The 17,555-nt window shown below is 39.6% G+C and overlaps 1 protein-coding gene across 1 annotated transcript in view; it reads left to right on the top strand.

Annotated features, from left to right (window-relative positions):
- The first annotated feature begins 252 nt into the window (after positions 1-252).
- Positions 253-17,555, top strand: part of dap (death-associated protein) — a 120,916-nt gene continuing 103,613 nt past the window's right edge. Inside the window, exon 1 of the mRNA XM_063069354.1 lies at positions 253-454. Coding sequence (XP_062925424.1) covers positions 400-454 — 55 coding nt within the window. The 5' untranslated portion in view covers positions 253-399. The remainder of the gene's footprint in view (positions 455-17,555) is intronic.

The following is a 17,555-nucleotide window of genomic DNA, read 5'->3' as shown; positions in this document are numbered from 1 at the left end:
ACCTCCCTCTCGCTTATCCTCTTGCCCTCAGCCCACTCTCCCCACCCATCTCCTCCCCCCGGCTCCCTCTTCTTCCTCGGCCAACTCACCCGACCCTGCCCTTCGCCTGCAGTCCTTGCCCCGCCTCCATTGCTTCGGCCTTTGGCCTCTAACTCCGCCCCGCAGAAAAGCGGCCGCCCCTTTCCTCTCAGCCGCCGCCGCCGTCACCGCTCTGCGTCGCGGCTCTCCACGCCTCCTCGGCGCTTGACGCCCTCCTGATGGAAAGAAGGGACGAGGGAAGGGGAAGAGGCGGGCAGCTCTGCGCATGCCCGGCGGGCTCCTCCGGGTTAGCCGTGTTTGTGGAGCCACGTTGCCACTTTGTAGCAGAGCGACCGAGTGCGGAGTAGCGAAGGGGCGAGGATGTCTTCCCCACCCAGGGAGAAGGTGGAAACCAAAGCCGGCCACCCTCCTGCTGGTATGTATGCACCTTGTTCCGAGAATGACCATTCGCAGCACCATGTAATTGGTTTGCTTTCTTTCCTGTCGAATACTGGCCGCAAACTTGGCTGAACGTTGGAAATAAATCACTTCTGCAAGTATTGAATATGCTGTTGAAGTGACGCAATCGTGCAGACCAGTTTATGGGATTTAGCATCGAGGTTCCTGTTTCAGCATTTATTCCACTGTGGGGTTTCGAATGCATTTGGTGACTGATGTTTTGTTCTTAACACAAGAAAGGATTTGCATTTTGTTATTCTGCTATTCACTGGGTAGATATGTTTAATCTGGAGACAGGGCAAAGATCAAGTGGAGAAAAGTAATAAATTGTCTCTTCTGTCAATTAGGTTTGAGATTATTTCTTCAAATTTAAAGCTTGTATTTTCAAATTGAATAGAATGGTTTAAGTTTTAAATGGCAACAAGTGTCAGTCGAATAAGACTTCTGTAAAATCACGAAAACACGTTTACTGGACAAAGATATACAGTATATTAGTTCCGACAGCGTTCATAGAGAAAGAGAAAAAGCAAGTTAGCGTTTCAGATCAGGATATTTCTGCTGTTATACCATTTAGTATTTCATAGATGAAGATATGCAAAATGAGTAGAAGGCTGGAACTAGGAAATATAAACTCGAGATCTATAAGGCCTCTTTACTCTGTCATTCCAACAGCCACAGCTTGGCAATTTAAAAATGGGAGGTTTGTTTATTTTTTGTCTGTAACCCAGTCCATGTTCCATCAATTCCATGAGCATTTTTTTCTTGTTCAGTAACCTTTCACATGGCACCATATTCCAAGAAACATTCACTATGATCATGTTACTCTTTATCCACCATGATAGTTACACCTTTGAATTACACTCAAGTAGATTTATTAATCATTATTTCCCTTTCTGTTGCCTGACCCACAGGTAAGGTTGATGAATCTGTAGCCCCATACTTTCTCACTGCTTTCTCAAATTGGAATGTTGCATTTGTTGTTTTCCAACTTGCTGGCTTGGACCTTGATCTTTCCAGATTGGAGGAAAATTCGGAAGATCAGAATGAAATTTATTATTACTACCGTACGTTGTGTAATTTGTTGTTTTGCAGCAGTGGTGCAGTGCAAGACATTAAAATCCTAAAGAAGCAAACATTTGTGGGGTTGTGGCCAGGGTTAATCGAGGTGCACCTAGGGTTAGTTGGGGGGGGGGATGTGCCCCTTTGGACATTAGGATTAGGTTTGTGGGTAGGACTGGTGAATGTATTTGTGGGGCTGGGAGAGATGAGGTCATGGAGTTTAGTGTGGTGAGGTAAGTTGGGCTGTGGCAGATAGGGTAGTGGAGCACATTTAGATGGAGACATAACGTAAAAATTTTTACTCATGTACGTGAAGGATGTAAGTAATAAAGACAATTGAATTCGAATAGTGCAAAAGACAAATAAAGGGATGGTTTTCATGGGACTGTTCAGAAATCTGATGGCAGAGGGAAAGAATTTGTTCTTAAAATGTTAAATTTCAGTCTCTAGGCTCCTGTACTTCCTCCCCAATGGTAGTAACGCAAAGGGAATATATTCCAGATGGTGAAGTTCTTTGACAATGGATGCCTCCTCCTTGAGGCATGACCACCTGAATTCATCAATATTCAAAAGCATATACCAGGGTAGACAGCAACTTCAGGTTAATCACTTTTATCAGAATTGCTGAGTATTTTCCAGCATTTTCTTACTTTAAACCATCTATCCACTTGCTGCCTTATTTCAAGAATGGGGGTTTGTAAAATTCGGATGCCTTTTTGATCTGGACTCTCCCATCTCTGTTACTTTGACCTCCTGGGATTTAATTTACTGTTGGGAAAGAGGAAATACAGTTTCACAGTTGAGGTTGACGTAATTTACTTGTTAACAATGGTTTAATGACTCGCATCATCTCATGATCTGTTACTTTGTGTACGTTGTCAATCCCAGAAACGACACTGACACTTGTAGTAGAGCACCACTATCAAACAAACTTAAGAAAATTTGCCAACGATTTCAAAGTGACTCTTAAAATTAGGAAAACTCACTGAAAATTTCAGAGGTATCAATTCCTACTATTGGGTTTGCACCTTGATGGTAGGTTCAACTTTGGTTTTCATCAGCAAGCTGCTAGTTATCTACAGTTTTTTGCCTGATTAATGACTGCATTATCTGGCTTTGCTGCTTCCAGAACCTTGATGACTTCTGACTGAATTTTTCAGTAGAAACAGGAGTGAAGTAAGAGAAAAGATGGGCAAATAAGAGGAAGGAATTATGGGATGTGATTTGCAACTTAAGTGCACTGCCATCCTTCATTTTGCAGTCTTTTATTTTAAAATGCAACGTCTTAATGTACGCACAGTTTGTAGGTCCATGGCCTAAGTTAATTTTCCTTTTAATCCTCTATTGGCAAATCATTAGGTTTTTACCTTTGAACGTAAATGATCAGAGATGAAGCTTGGATTTCCTGCCCCAAGTTTTTCAGCGATTAAAAGATAAGTAATTATTTAGAGAGAGACACACACACACACACACACACACACACACACACAATGCTGGAGGAACTCAGTAGGCCAAATGCAACATTGTTCCAGTATTTTGCGTGTGTTGCTCGGATTTCCAGCATCTGCAGATTCTCTCTGGTTCGTAATTATTTAGAAATCTCTTTTCGGCGTCCATGGTTTGGACTTGGTGAATGATTAATTTCTTAGATCACTTAAGCAATTGAATGTCTAAATATACATTGTTTAATGCATAAATATGTGATATATTTATGTCCAGGCATCATCATTGTAACTGATTAACATTGTATTTCCTAATAATTGAAGATATATGACTAGGTTTGTGCTGAAATTTTATTTCTTTTTATCAAGGTCCTCTGGTCTGTTATCTTACCTTGTACATTTTTTTCCCTTTTTTCTCCCTCATCTTGTATCTTGCAGTTTAAATATTTGGTCTGCAACTTTGAGCCAAGCTGGCACTGCAAGTAAGTTGGAGCAAACATATTCAGGCATGCAGCATTAGGAACGAACTTCCACTGACTTTACCTGTCGGTTTCCTGCCCTTGGAACATGTGTATTCTTGCAGCATGCCCCGAGGTGCTGACGCACCTTGGGAGCCTAGCGAAAGATATGGACTATACAGGCGCAAATGTCAGGTACTCAAATGCCCTTGACGTTTATCTCATACTTCTTGATACTGAATGAGTGAAAGTGAAAAACATTACAATTACTGAATCAAATTAAAATACATGCACACACGTTTGCAGACTTGGGAAGATGATTATTTAAGTCTAAATATTTAAATTAATAATTAAAATGAAATTAGCTTCTAATTACTCTCTCCTTGCTTCCCCTACCCTACCTGGCACTACCAGTGTGTCATTTTACTTCCATTCCCCACCCCCCCACCCCCCCCAGTCTACCAGTCACCTCGGGAATCTTTCTTACCACTCTCCATTGCAGCTCTCCACTCTCAGTACTGATGCTAGGTTTTGACCTGAAGCGTCGACATTTTTTTCTCCCCACAGATGCTGTTCAACCCGCTGAGTTCGTCCAGTAGATTGTTCCTTTGGATTCCGGCCTCTGCACTTCTGATTACTGTTTGGCAGCTTACTGCTTTCATTGGGCTGTTTGTTGGGTTCTTAAATTCTATTGTATTTCTTTATTTTCCTGCAAGAAAATGAATCCCAAGGTAGTGTATGGTAACCTGTGCATACATCGATAATAAATTGAAGTTGACTTTGATTTTGAGATTTCATGCTGTCCCTTTGGATTTAATGCAGCAGACAAGCTCTTAAGATTTAATAGCAGATTTTGATTTCTGCTCAGAACTTGTGCCTAGCTAGGTGAGTAAAAGCCACCAGATCTGAGTATTTCTCCCGTCTTAACTGGGCCATTGGAGAAAGCCATTTCATTTAAAAAGAAATTGAAGTAGTTTCTTCAAACTTGGATTTCATAATTTTTCTTAGTGCTGGAAGAACTGTTACATTTGAATTTACTATGAATATTTGTCATGTGGTCAGTTCATACTTACCAATATAAAATATTGGGAAAATTATGTTTATTTTTAAAGAATTGCCAAGTACTGGAAAATGGAGGGTTGTGAAACTACACTTTACTAGTTGGAAAGGAGTCACCATAATTGCATCCTAAATTTTTAACAGAAAATATCATGCAAGTGGTAAGACAACTGTTAGTTCATTTTGCTGCCATTGATAATTGGTGAGCCTATAATGCCATTCCCCCATATTTTATGAATCCTTAAATAGATAACAATTGCTCAATAATTGGATTGATTAAACTGCCCTTTCAGAGAGGGCAAACTGACCTCCCTGTGCTACATGTTTTGGAGAATCTCCAGCGTTTTTTTAATTATGGTATTTTAGTTACTCCATTTGTAAAGTGAGGTTTGAATTTACCTGAGCACTTATGCACAAAAAGACAGTGTATTCATCAAAATGTATAAGATCCCTAGGGGGTTTAACAGTATTGATGTGGAGACGATAGTTCCACTTGAAGGAGCATGAAGTAAAAAGTTGAGACAAAATTCTTTCTTGTGGTGCTGCATGTCTTTTGAACTCTTGAACAGGTGTAGGAAACAGTGATTCATCTTTCAGTGATTCTAAAGTCAGTAATAGGTAGAGTTTTGAAAACCGCAGCAACATTAAATGTTAGTCAGTAGATTGAAATGCGGAGTTGAAATTACAATCAGATAAGCTATGAACTTGCATGATGGACAGCTGAATGGGCTAACTGGTCTATTAATGGGGTCCATATAAATGGGGTTTAACATCAGAACCTATCAAAGATTTGCAATTCAGAATCTGATTTTTAAAAATAATGAGAATTCAAAAACTACAGATAGTGGAAATCTACAGAAATGGTGCAAAAGTCTTTGGCACATATAGGTAGCTAGAGTGCTGAGACTTTTGCACAGTACTGTACTTGTCAATGTGGAGCAGAGAGCGAGTTAGTAGATTTGGTGGGAGAAAAGGATTTTGGGAATGGTGAGGGTGGTGCGCTGCCAGAGGGATGTGGGACAAGTGGCAGAGGAGAGCAAGGGCAGGGGTGGTGCAGGTGCAGACACACCCAGCCCTGAGACATCACACAAGGTAATTTGATTCCAAACAATTGGTTTATTGATCATTACAGAATGTCTCTCTGGTGCTTCTCGCTCCCTCCCCTCTCCCTTCTCCTTTTCCCAACCATGATTCCCCTCTCCCTGCCCTCTTCCCACTTTCAGTCAACAATAGAGACCCATATCAGAATCGGGTATATCATCAGTTATGTCATGAAATTTGTTGTTTTTTTTTTGTGTCAGCAGTACAGTGCAATACATAAAATTACTGCAGGTTACTGTGCAAAAGTCTTAGGCACCCTAGCTATACTTATGTGCCTAAGACTTGAGCACAGTGCTGTAAAACAAAACACAAAATACTGGAAATATTCAGCAGAAGTGTCTGCATATGTGGGACGAGAAAGAGAGTCACTACTTCAGGTCAGAGATGTTTCATCCAAATTGAAAAGGAGGCAAGTGAAACTGGTAAAGCTGCAGGTAGAATGAGTGAAGGGGATGTCCCCGAAAGGATAAAACCAGGGTGAAAATGAGGATAAACTGGGAACAGTGGGAGAATGAGAACCTAGATGAATTTAAGGGTTGTGAAATCTAGTGCAGGACAATACGCCCAACAGGTCAGACCGCATGAGTTCTCCATTCCCAGAGAGGTTTTTAAAAAAAAAATGAAGAGAATCAAAAAGTACTCCTGTTTGAGTACTGTTGGGGGGGACAGCTTACCCGGGGGAAGCGACAGTGGCCGTGCCTCCGGCACAGAGTCTGGCCCTGTAGCTCAGAAGGGTAGGGCAAGGAAGAGGAGGGCAGTTGTGATAGGACTGCATCCTAGAGTGCTTAAGGAAGTAGCCCAAGAAATAGTGGATGCATTAATGATAATTTTTCAAAACTCGTTAGATTCAGGGCTAGTTCCTGAGGATTGGAGGGTGGCTAATGTAACCCCACTTTTTAAAAAAGGAGGGAGAGAGAAACCGGGGAATTATAGGCCGGTTAGCCTAACGTCGGTGGTGGGGAAACTGCTGGAGTCAGTTATCAAGGATGTGATAACAGCTCATTTGGAAAGCGGTGAAATGATCGGACAAAGTCAGCATGGATTTGTGAAAGGAAAATCATGTCTGACGAATCTCATAGAATTTTTTGAGTATGTAACTAGTAGAGTGGATAGGGGAGAACCAGTGGATGTGGTATATTTGGATTTTCAAAAGGCTTTTGACAAGGAGATTAGTGTGCAAACTTAAAGCACACGGTATTGGGGGTAAGGTATTGGTGTGGGTGGAGAATTGGTTAGCAGACAGGAAGCAAAGAGTGGGAATAAACGGGACCTTTTCAGAATGGCAGGCGGTGACTAGTGGGGTACCGCAAGGCTCAGTGCTGGGACCCCAGTTGTTTACAATATATATTAATGACTTGGATGAGGGAATTAAATGCAGCATCTCCAAGTTTGCGGATGACACGAAGCTGGGTGGCAGTGTTAGCTGTGAGGAGGATGCTAAGAGGATGCAGGGTGACTTGGATAGGTTGGGTGAGTGGACAAATTCATGGCAGATGCAATTTAATGTGGATAAATGTGAAGTTATCCACTTTGGTGGCAAAAATAGGAAAACAGATTATTATCTGAATGGTGGCCGATTAGGAAAAGGGGAGGTGCAACGAGACCTGGGTGTCATTATACACCAGTCATTGAAAGTGGGCATGCAGGTACAGCAGGCGGTGAAAAAGGCGAATGGTATGCTGGCATTTATAGCGAGAGGATTCGAGTACAGGAGCAGGGAGGTACTACTGCAGTTGTACAAGGCCTTGGTGAGACCACACCTGGAGTATTGTGTGCAGTTTTGGTCCCCTAATCTGAGGAAAGACACCTTTGCCATAGAGGGAGTACAAAGAAGGTTCACCAGATTGATTCCTGGGATGGCAGGATTTTCATATGAAGAAAGACTGGATGAACTGGGCTTGTACTCGTTGGAATTTAGAAGATTGAGGGGGGATCTGATTGAAACGTATAAGATCCTAAAGGGATTGGACAGGCTAGATGCAGGAAGATTGTTCCCGATGTTGGGGAAGTCCAGAACGAGGGGCCACCGTTTGAGGATAGAGGAGAAGCCTTTTAGGACCGAGATTACGAAAAACTACTTCACGCAGAGAGTGGTGAATCTGTGGAATTCTCTGCCACAGGAAACTGTTGAGGCCAGTTCATTGGCTATATTTAAGAGGGAGTTAGATATGGCCCTTGTGGCTACGGGGGTCAGGGGGTATGGAGGGAAGGCTGGGGCGGGGTTCTGAGTTGGATGATCAGCCATGATCATAATAAATAGCGGTACAGGCTCGAAGGGCCGAATGGCCTACTCCTGCACCTATTTTCTATGTTTCTATGTAAAAATGAGCTGGAATGGATGACTGATAGAGACCAAGAATTCAAATCACCCAAGCTGTAGAATTAAATTACTGAATTTGGAAGGCTGCCTCATGGAGGACATATCCAGTGAGGCCCAACACACACTTGAGAAATAGCATCTCTCATCTGGGCAACGTTCCCTCTTAATTTTTTTTGTAGCTGTGGGGACCAACCATTGCTCTGAGCAGGATATTTTTACATAGCTGAAACCTGCTTGACACTTTAAATCTTTTTTTATATAATACGCACACTATGAATTTTTAAATTGAAAAGTCACATTTTATTAATTCAAAGGTATAATGGAATACAATTCAACAAAGAAAATCTTCTGTTTTTTCATAAATTTTTTCTCGCCTGTATTTTTTACAAATCCGTTGTCTGTAAACACAGTCCAGATTAATTTTAGTCCTCGTTAGCACATCCAAATCTTCCACTTCCAATCTGTTTCTGGTTTAAATTTGATTGAAGTTATGAGACTGAATCAACACTCGCAGTCAGCTTGAAATGCTCCAGCGATGTCAACAACAATTGACAGTTCTTCAAATTCCTTGTTTCTGAGCACGTTACTCAACATATCATTGATCATTTTAATTGATCAAACTTTCTCAGAAATGACAAATTTGAAATCACAGTATTGCTGTGATACTTTTGAGGCAACACTTCCATCATAGTTCCTAATAGTAGGTGAGTATCTTGTTTTGTCCACCGTACAACGCCCTGTTTTCCAAATTCAAAATGGGCGGCGTTTGCAATAGCAACAGGGTCAAAAGCTTACCATTGTTGTAACTCATCATCAGGAAATCTATTATCCAAGAGATTACACACATGTTGAATGAACCAAAGAATATTGTAGTATCGGCGTCAGAACTTATTGATGCAAGCAGGTCTTTTACTTTGTCACTCCAATAAACAGTATCACCAAGAAACTGACTGTAACTTCTTAATTTTTGCTTTTGCATACTGCAGTGGTTCAGTTGTAGTCAGACAGTTTTTCTGAAATGTGGACTGAATGGCCTGTTCCTGGGCGGTAAATTTCTATGTTTTATGAAGGAATTTAGAAAGAGATGCCAGATCTTCTAAAACATTGTTAAGGATAGTTAATGGTACTCGATATTGTCGATTGGTCAAAATCTTCAGGGAGTAATTGCTGATTGATGGTCAAATTCATTAACTTACTGGATCAAAACTTCATAATTCCTCATTAAGACAGTAACAGCTAAATGTCTTGACAGCCATCTTACTTTGTTTAGTGGTCTAAACAAAGACTGTGGACTTAAGGAAGGGTAAGACAAGGAAACACATAACAATCCTCATAGAGGGATCAGAAGTGGAGAGAGTGAGCAGTTTCAAGTTCCTGGGTGTCAAAATCTCTGAGGACCTAGCCTGGTCCCAACATACTGATGCAGCAAAAAAAAAAGGCAAGACAGCAGCTATACTTCATTAGGAGTTTGAAGAAGTTTGGTATGTCAACAAAAACACTCAAAAACTTCTGCAGTTGTACTGTGGAGAGCATTCCCACAAGCTGCATCACTGTCTGGTATGTAGGGGCTACTGCACAGGACCAAAAGAAACTGCAGATGGTCATAAATTTAGTCAGCTCTATCTTGGGTACTAGCCTACAAAGTACCTGGGACATCTTCAAGGAGTGGTGTCTCAGGAAGGCAGCGTCCATTATTAAGGACCCCCAGCACCCAGGGCATGCCCTTTTCTCACTCCTACCATCATATAGAAGGTACAGAAGCCTGAAGACATACACTCAGCGATTCACAAACAGCTTCTTCCCCTCTGCCATCCGATTCCTAAATGGACATTGAACCCGTGAACACTGCTTCACTTGTTTAATATATATTATTTCAGTTTTTGCACTATTTTTAATCTATTCAACATGTGTAATTGATTTACTTAATTTATTGCTATTTTTCCTCTTTATATTATGTATTACATTGCTCCTGCTCAGTTAACAAATTTCATGATAATAAACCTGATTCTGATATGACACAACATCACATTCTGTGACTAGGTAGTTCTTCCAGCTTTCCTTTTATTTTACTGACTACCTGCTGAACATAGTACACACTATTTGTAGCAGTGTTTCTCTGTCCTGCATAATTGATCATTTTTCCATGCATCGTCCTTCCCAGGTCTTTTCTGTGTTGCTCAGATTCTCCACCTCTTGTCGAATAACTGCTGCTACACCATCGTTCTTTCCAAGCATAGCGTTTACCCTGTCTGACGTAAACATCACCATATTTTGAAAATCAGGATTGCTGTTAATATAAAACTTTTTTCATTACTTTAACAATAGTGATACTGTCATGCACTTAGTTTCAAAGTACCCATGAACACAGTCTTATAGAATGTTTCATTTTCTAGTTGAAACTTAAAATACAGAATTACCATTTTCTGTACAGACATATCTGTACTTTCGTCAGTAATTAGTGCATGGATGGCAGATTTCCACAATTCTTCAGTTACCTGTTTCTGAAGCACAAAGCTGATGCATTCAAATTCAAATTCAAATGCATAATTCTTGCTGCACCAACCCTGGTATGTTTAAGCATTTAGTCACGTGCGTGAATTTCTTGCTTGGAATGCATAGAAGCATTAATATAATGTTAGCAATTACTGCTTTGTCTATATCAGAGTTAGACTTCTTTCGCGGGTTTTGTTTCACTCTGCCTCACACTCTTTTGCATTTTCAGGTAACACGCAGATTTTACACATTTCTTCTAGTTGGGTAATTTGGTAACTGCACCTTTATGAATTCTGTAGTTTTTATTTATTGAGGTACAAGGCCCTTCGAGCCGCACCACCCAGCAGTCTTCAATTTAGTCATAGCCTAATCACAGGACAACTTACAATGACAAATTAACCTATCAACCAGAACATCTTTGGACAGTGGGGGGAGGAGAGAGGAAACCGGAGCATCAGAAAGCGTTGTAAAGCATTGTGGTAACCACCTTGCTACCGTGCCGCCAAATTCTCTGGTTAAGGTGTCATTTTAAGTTATTTAATTTGTATACTTACCATTTTTTTTCCACTACTGAACTCACCCCCAACTTTTGCTTCTGCAGAAGTAGTGCAGACAACCTTGCCAGTATCTTGAGTTGTAAGAATATCTCTAATTTTTTTTTGATGCAAAGAGGGTGATTCAGTATCTGCAAGTTGCAAGAGCCATTCTGCATTAAATTTTGTACAAGCTTTATTCTTCAAAGTATTTACCTTCTGCTTTTCTTTTTGGCATCCTTAAGATACTAAAAATAATAATTATTATTTTAAGAATTTAACAAGGCAAATTGAAAAATTTATAATTGTAATAAAAGAACCATTCATGCAAACAATTCTATAGAAACGAATTTTTACCTTGGTCTAGTGCATTTTTTAATTAAAGAAACCTTAATAGATCATGATTTTTTTTTGAAAGATTACTTACTAAAAAAGTCAGAATATATTACTTTTCACATCAAACATACCAAAATGCACAACACAAGTATACAATGTCAGGCAGTTAAAACAACTGACAGGTACAATAGCAAAAGTAAAATGTTCTGTGTAGATGGCATTGGCATTCAGTGGACCTACAGTTTAACAATGAGCTTCTGACTTCCATTCTGTGGTTATTGTTACAATTTGTAACAGTGCTGAAACTTGAAATGCTGACAATGTAAACATGTTGAAGCTCTAAAATGTTCCAAAGTAAAGGTTGTGGTACATTTATTATTTAGAAAATTTATGAATTATGTTCATTAATACATTAATTGCAGGGTATTTCACAATTATATTAACATAGATTTTGTGGATTAACGTAGATTTCAAAATTATATAAACAAATTCCAACTGCGTGGCAACAAAGGCTATGTGCGCAGGAGCTTTTCAGTCACTATGCTGTCACGCAGCTTAGAGGGGTAGATCTGGGCTTATTGCAGCCTTCTATCCTATTGAATTCTACATTTTCAGATAACTTGATATATCGGTCTATATCAATCAGCCATCTGTAATATTGCTCTTTTTTTCCCCTCCTTCCTATATTTCTCTCTAGTCGTGGGGGACATGTTCAGCCTTTTCTGCTGAGCCTATCTTTCAGTTCTGCATTTTGCAATTCCCACATTCTTTTGTTCTTGCTCTCGAACTGCTCCCATTCACTCATTGACAAGATAACCTTATGTCAGCTTAACCATTGTCACCCAAGTTTTATCCTGTCAGAGACATCCCCTTCCCCCATCCTTCCTGAAGCTACCAGCTTCTTTTGTGCCTTTTTCAGTTTCAATGAACTGTCTCTGACCTGAAACATTAACTCTGGTTCTCCTCCCACAGATGAAATCTACCCTGCTGAGTATTGCCAGTATTTTCTATTTCTGACTAAAAATACTTGTACTAATTATAATTATTGTGGAAAAAGTAATAAACACAAGAGATTCTGCAGATGCTGGAAATTCAGAGTAACGCACATAATATACTGGAGGAACTCAGCAGGTCAGGCAACATCTACAGACTAGAAAAGACGAGCAAAGAAGCCAGAATAAGCTGGGGGGGGGGTGGGGGCAGGAGTATAAACTAAGAGGTGATAGGTGAAGCCAGGGGAAGGGGATGAGGTAAGAAGCTGGGAGGTGATGGGTGGAATAGTTACGGGGCTGGAGAAGAAGGGATCTAATAGGAGAAGAGAGTGAACCATGGAAGACAGGGGCATCAGGGGGAGGTGATAGGCAGGTGAAAAGCAGAGGTAAGGGCAGTTGCAGAGTGGGGAATTGAAGATGGAAGAGGGAGAAAATGTTACCAGAAGTTGAAGAAATCGATGTTCATGCCATCAGCTTGCAGGCTATCTAGAAGGCCTTAAAGCTCTCTGCTTCTTTCTTGACAACAGACCCAATCATTTCACCTCCACCACCACTCTCCTGCATCTGATGGAACTGGTCCTCGCCGTCAACAGTTTCTCTTTTGGCTCCAAACTCATGGTGTAGCCATGGACACCTGCATGGACCTGTGCCTGCCTTTTTGTTTGCTATGTTGAATAGTCAATGTTTTCCAAGCCTTCGCTGGTAATGTTCTTCAGCTTTCTGTGCTACATTGATGGCTGCATTAGTGCTGCTTCTTGCACATGTGCTGAACCCATCAATTTTATCGTAGCCTCAAACAGTCCTTCCATGTGAGGCGACACTTGGGCTGCAAATCTGTTGTGGCCGTCTAATGTATTTGGTGCATTGAATGTGATCTCATTTGCATTGGTGAGACCTGATGTGGATTGGGGGACCACTCTGTCAACCATGTTCACTACATCTACAAAAAGCAGGATTTCCCAGAGGCCAACCATTTTAACTCCAGTCCCCATTTCCGTTTCAACATGTCAGTCGATGCCGCCCTCTGCTGCCATGATGTGGCCACTCTCAGGTGGAGGAGCAACACCTCATATTTTGTCTTGGTAGCCTCCACCATGATGATATTAACATCGATTTCTCCAACATGATGATATTCTAGTCAAAAAAAGGAATATTCTGAAATAAATATAAAAATTTTGGCAGAATCATCATTTTAACTATACGAATACGACCAACAAGTGAAAATGTAAGTGGACTCCATCTACTAAATAAATACTTCATAGAGTCTACTAAGGGAACAAAATTAGCTTTATAAAGATCCTTATATTTTTTAGTAATTGTAATACTTAAATATCTAAAAGAGTCTGAAACTTTAAAACGAGTATTATCATATATAGAAACAGAAACGTTTAAAGGAAACAATGCACTTTTACTAAAATTAATTTTATATCCTGAAAAACCTCCAAATTCATTAAATAATTTTAGCAAGGCAGGAATGGATTTGTCAGGGTTAGATATATAAACCAATTAATCATCAGCATAAAGAGAGACCTTATGCATGGTCTCATTCACAAAGATCCCATGGATATTTTTAGCCTCACGAAGAGCAATAGCAAGGGGTTCTAATATTAAATTAAACAACAAAGGACTTAATGGACAGCCTTGCCTTGTCCCCCGTGAAAGCTGAAAAAAAGGAGACCTACAATTGTTAGTAACAACAGTAGCAATAGGGGCTTTATATATCATTTTAATCCAATTATTGAAATTAACACCAAAGCCAAATTTCTCTAAAACATTGAATAAATATTTCCATTCGACTTGGTCGAACGCTTTTTCAGCATCCAAAGATACAACACATTGTGGAATTTTAGAAGAGGATGAATATATAATGTTAAGTAGTCTCCGAACATTTGAAAAGGAATAGCGACCCTTTATAAAGCCTGTTTGATCTTTACAAATAATTTTACCCAAAATATTCTCCAACCGATTGGCTGTTATCTTTGACAAAATCTTAGCGTCAACATTCAGTAACGAAATAGGTCTATATGAAGCACAGAATATTCCTATTTTTTTGACTAGGAAGTTTTTTGATCGGATTGATTCTATTATTTTATCTTTTATTTGGAATAATAAAAGACCAAGAATTAGTAAATGTCATTTACAAAAATTGAAAAAGGATGGAGGTCTTGCTTTGCCTAATTTTAGAATGTATTATTGGGCTGTTAATCTGCGATATATGTCTTTTTGGTTATACTGGGTTGCTAAGAGTGATCGGCCAATTTGGGTAGACCTGGAACTAAAACTTGTAAAACAGTTTTATTAAACCTCGTTATTGGGGGCTCCTTTACCTATGCAATTAGGTAAAGTTGTTAATTTAAACCTATATCCTGTGATTAAGTATTCTTTACAAATTTGGCTCCAGTTCCGCAATTTTTTTAATCTTAAAAAATTTAAACTTTGTAGTTTAATTTACCAAAGTTACTTTTTTAAGCCTTCTTTGAGTGATCCAATTTTTCTACTTTGGAAAAATAAAGGTATTAATTCTTTTTTGGATTTATTTAAAGAAGATAGGTTGATGTCCTTTGAACAATTAATTGATAAATATTCTCTTTCATACTCACACTTTCTGCAATACCTTCAAGTTAGACATTTTTTACAAAAATATTTAAGTAATTTCCCTTACATATTGGAGGCTGACCTGTTAGATACTATTATGAGTATGAATCCTTTGATTAAGGGTTCTATTGGAAGAATTTATAATTTACTATTACAATGGGATAAGCGTCTTTTGTCTAAGATTAAACAGGATTGGGTAAAGGAACTTAATTTGACTTTTATGACGGAGGATTGGATGCGGATATTGAAGTTGGTTAACTCTTCTTCAATTTGTGCTAGCCATTCATTGATTCAATTTAAAATTGTACATCATTATCATTTGACAAAGGAGAGACTTTCTAAAATCTTTCCTAATGTTGATAGTCATTGTGATAGTTGCAACATGATGATATTAACATCGATTTCTCCAACATGGTAATTTTTCCCTCTCCTGATTCCCTCTTCAATTCCCCGCTTTCAACCCCCCCTTACTTCATTTTCACACCTGCCTATTACTTTCCTCTAATGCCCTCCTACTTCCCCACTCTCCTCTCCTATCAGATTCCTTCTCCTCTAGCCCTTTACCTTTTCCACCATCACCTTCTAGTTTCTTACTTCATTCCTCTCTTCCACCCATCTGGCTTCATCTATCACCTTCTATCTTCAACTCCTCTCCCTCCCCCCCCCCCCCCAAGCTTTATATTCTGTATTCACCTTCCTTTCCACTCCTGGTGAAGGGTCTTGGCCCGAAACATCAACTGTTTATTGATTTTCATAGATGCTGCCTGACCTGTTGAGTTTTACCAGAATTTTCAGTCTTGCTCTATTTATTTTGAAACATATTTTTGAAATAAAAAATGCTGGATATTTGAAATAAACCAATTTAATTTTTCTTACTTTTAGCAGATAGGAGACCCAACGGATATGAAAATAAACCTGGAAAAATTACATTCAATTTTCACTCAAAGTTTTACATCCCTACATTTTAATCAAGTGTAGAAATGAAATTGAGTAAAATATCATGTGACAGAAGAAATTAGATTGTAGTTCATTAACCATGATGTAAGTAATAAAATTGGCCAGCTGCTTGCATAAAGTGTCATGAGAGATTATAGCAATATCATATTGTAGCAATATCATTTCATTATCTAAAAGATTATCTAAAGGAATTTGGCATGCTCCCATTAACCCTTAACCAATTTTTATCAATGCACCATAAAAAGCGTTCTGTCTGGATGCATCAGGGTATGGTGTGGCAGCTGTTTCACGTATGACCAAAAGAAATTGCAAAGTCATGGACAAGACATCACGGGAACCAACCTCCCCTCTATGGACTCTGTCTGTACTACTCGCTGTGTTACCAAAGCCGTCGGTATAAACAAAGACTCCACCCACCCTGGACGTTCATCGGGCCAGAAGATACAAAAGCCTGAGAGCATGTACCACCAGGCTCACGAACAGCTTCTTGTACGTTAAGATGTACTCTTGGCCTCATAATCGACCTCATGTTGCACTTTATCGTTTACTTGCACAGCACTTTTTCACTTTAATCTGCATTGTTATTGTTTAACCTTATTCCTGCTCGATGATTTGATCTGTATAACAGTATGCAAGACAATCTTTTCGCTGTGTCTTCAAGTTGAAATTTAATTGTCATTCAACCATACACAGGAATATAGCCAAACAAAACAGTTCCTCTGGGGTCAAGGTGCAAAACACAGTACTAAAAGTAACACACGGCGCACAATACATATAGCACCTGTAATTATGATAGCAGAAAAACAAATATTAAAAAGAAAATAATGTAAGTGCCTGAGTATCATGGCCAATAGATTGATGGTGCATGGATTTTGTCCTGGTGTCGCATTTCTGCCAAAACAAGCTGCAACACTTACTCATTTCATGCAATTGCAGCCAGAGACGAACGCGGTCCAGCTTGTCTTCTTGGGAGTGAACACTGTAGGGCTGCACTGAGGGGAGGAGCCAGCCCCAAAACCTGAATCCAGAGGGACGCAGCCAGCTCTGGTGGCCTCTTCACCGTCAACGGCAACAGGCACTTTCGAGGCTTGAGGAACTTGTCGCACAACAACCGAGGCAATGCAGCTTGCCCACTGTCAGTCTCACTAATGAACCAGTGAATTGGACGCAGTATTCTACAGTACCAATATCCAGCAGGGTCTCACAATCAGAAGAAAAGTGTCCTTGCCAATCATTTCCACCATCTGTTGGATTGCACACCACCTGGGTGGCTGAAGCAAGATCCAACACGATGTTTGCCAAGATACCACGGTATCTTGATGTATGACAATAATAAACCAATACCAGTTCCAGGTTCTGTCAGATTGCAATGTGTAAATTGGTTGCTTCAGGTCCCATGTTACAAGAGTGATCACACTTAATAAGTATCTCATTAGATACTGTCCCTGCAAGAGCAAATTCCATAAATATTTAAAAACTTTGAGATTGGGCATACTGAGGATAAGAAAATTAAGACTTTGCAAGGGAAAAGAAGAATTTCAGTGTAAGAGAGCTGGTAGGTTTTTTTTGCTTTAATGTTTATATGAGAATCTGTAACGGACATGTTGGTCAGTTTCTGAAAGCGAAAATTTGATTTTTTTAAAATCAGAATTTGATGTTACAAATCTAATGATAAACAAATGGCTGAGGTGAAGTGTTGAAATGAAGATATTTTGCCTCTGCAACAGGATACA

Source organism: Mobula hypostoma, chromosome 17 (genome assembly GCF_963921235.1).
Source record: "Mobula hypostoma chromosome 17, sMobHyp1.1, whole genome shotgun sequence".
NCBI lineage: Eukaryota > Metazoa > Chordata > Chondrichthyes > Myliobatiformes > Myliobatidae > Mobula > Mobula hypostoma.
This window is presented reverse-complemented; position numbering and strand designations above follow the sequence as displayed.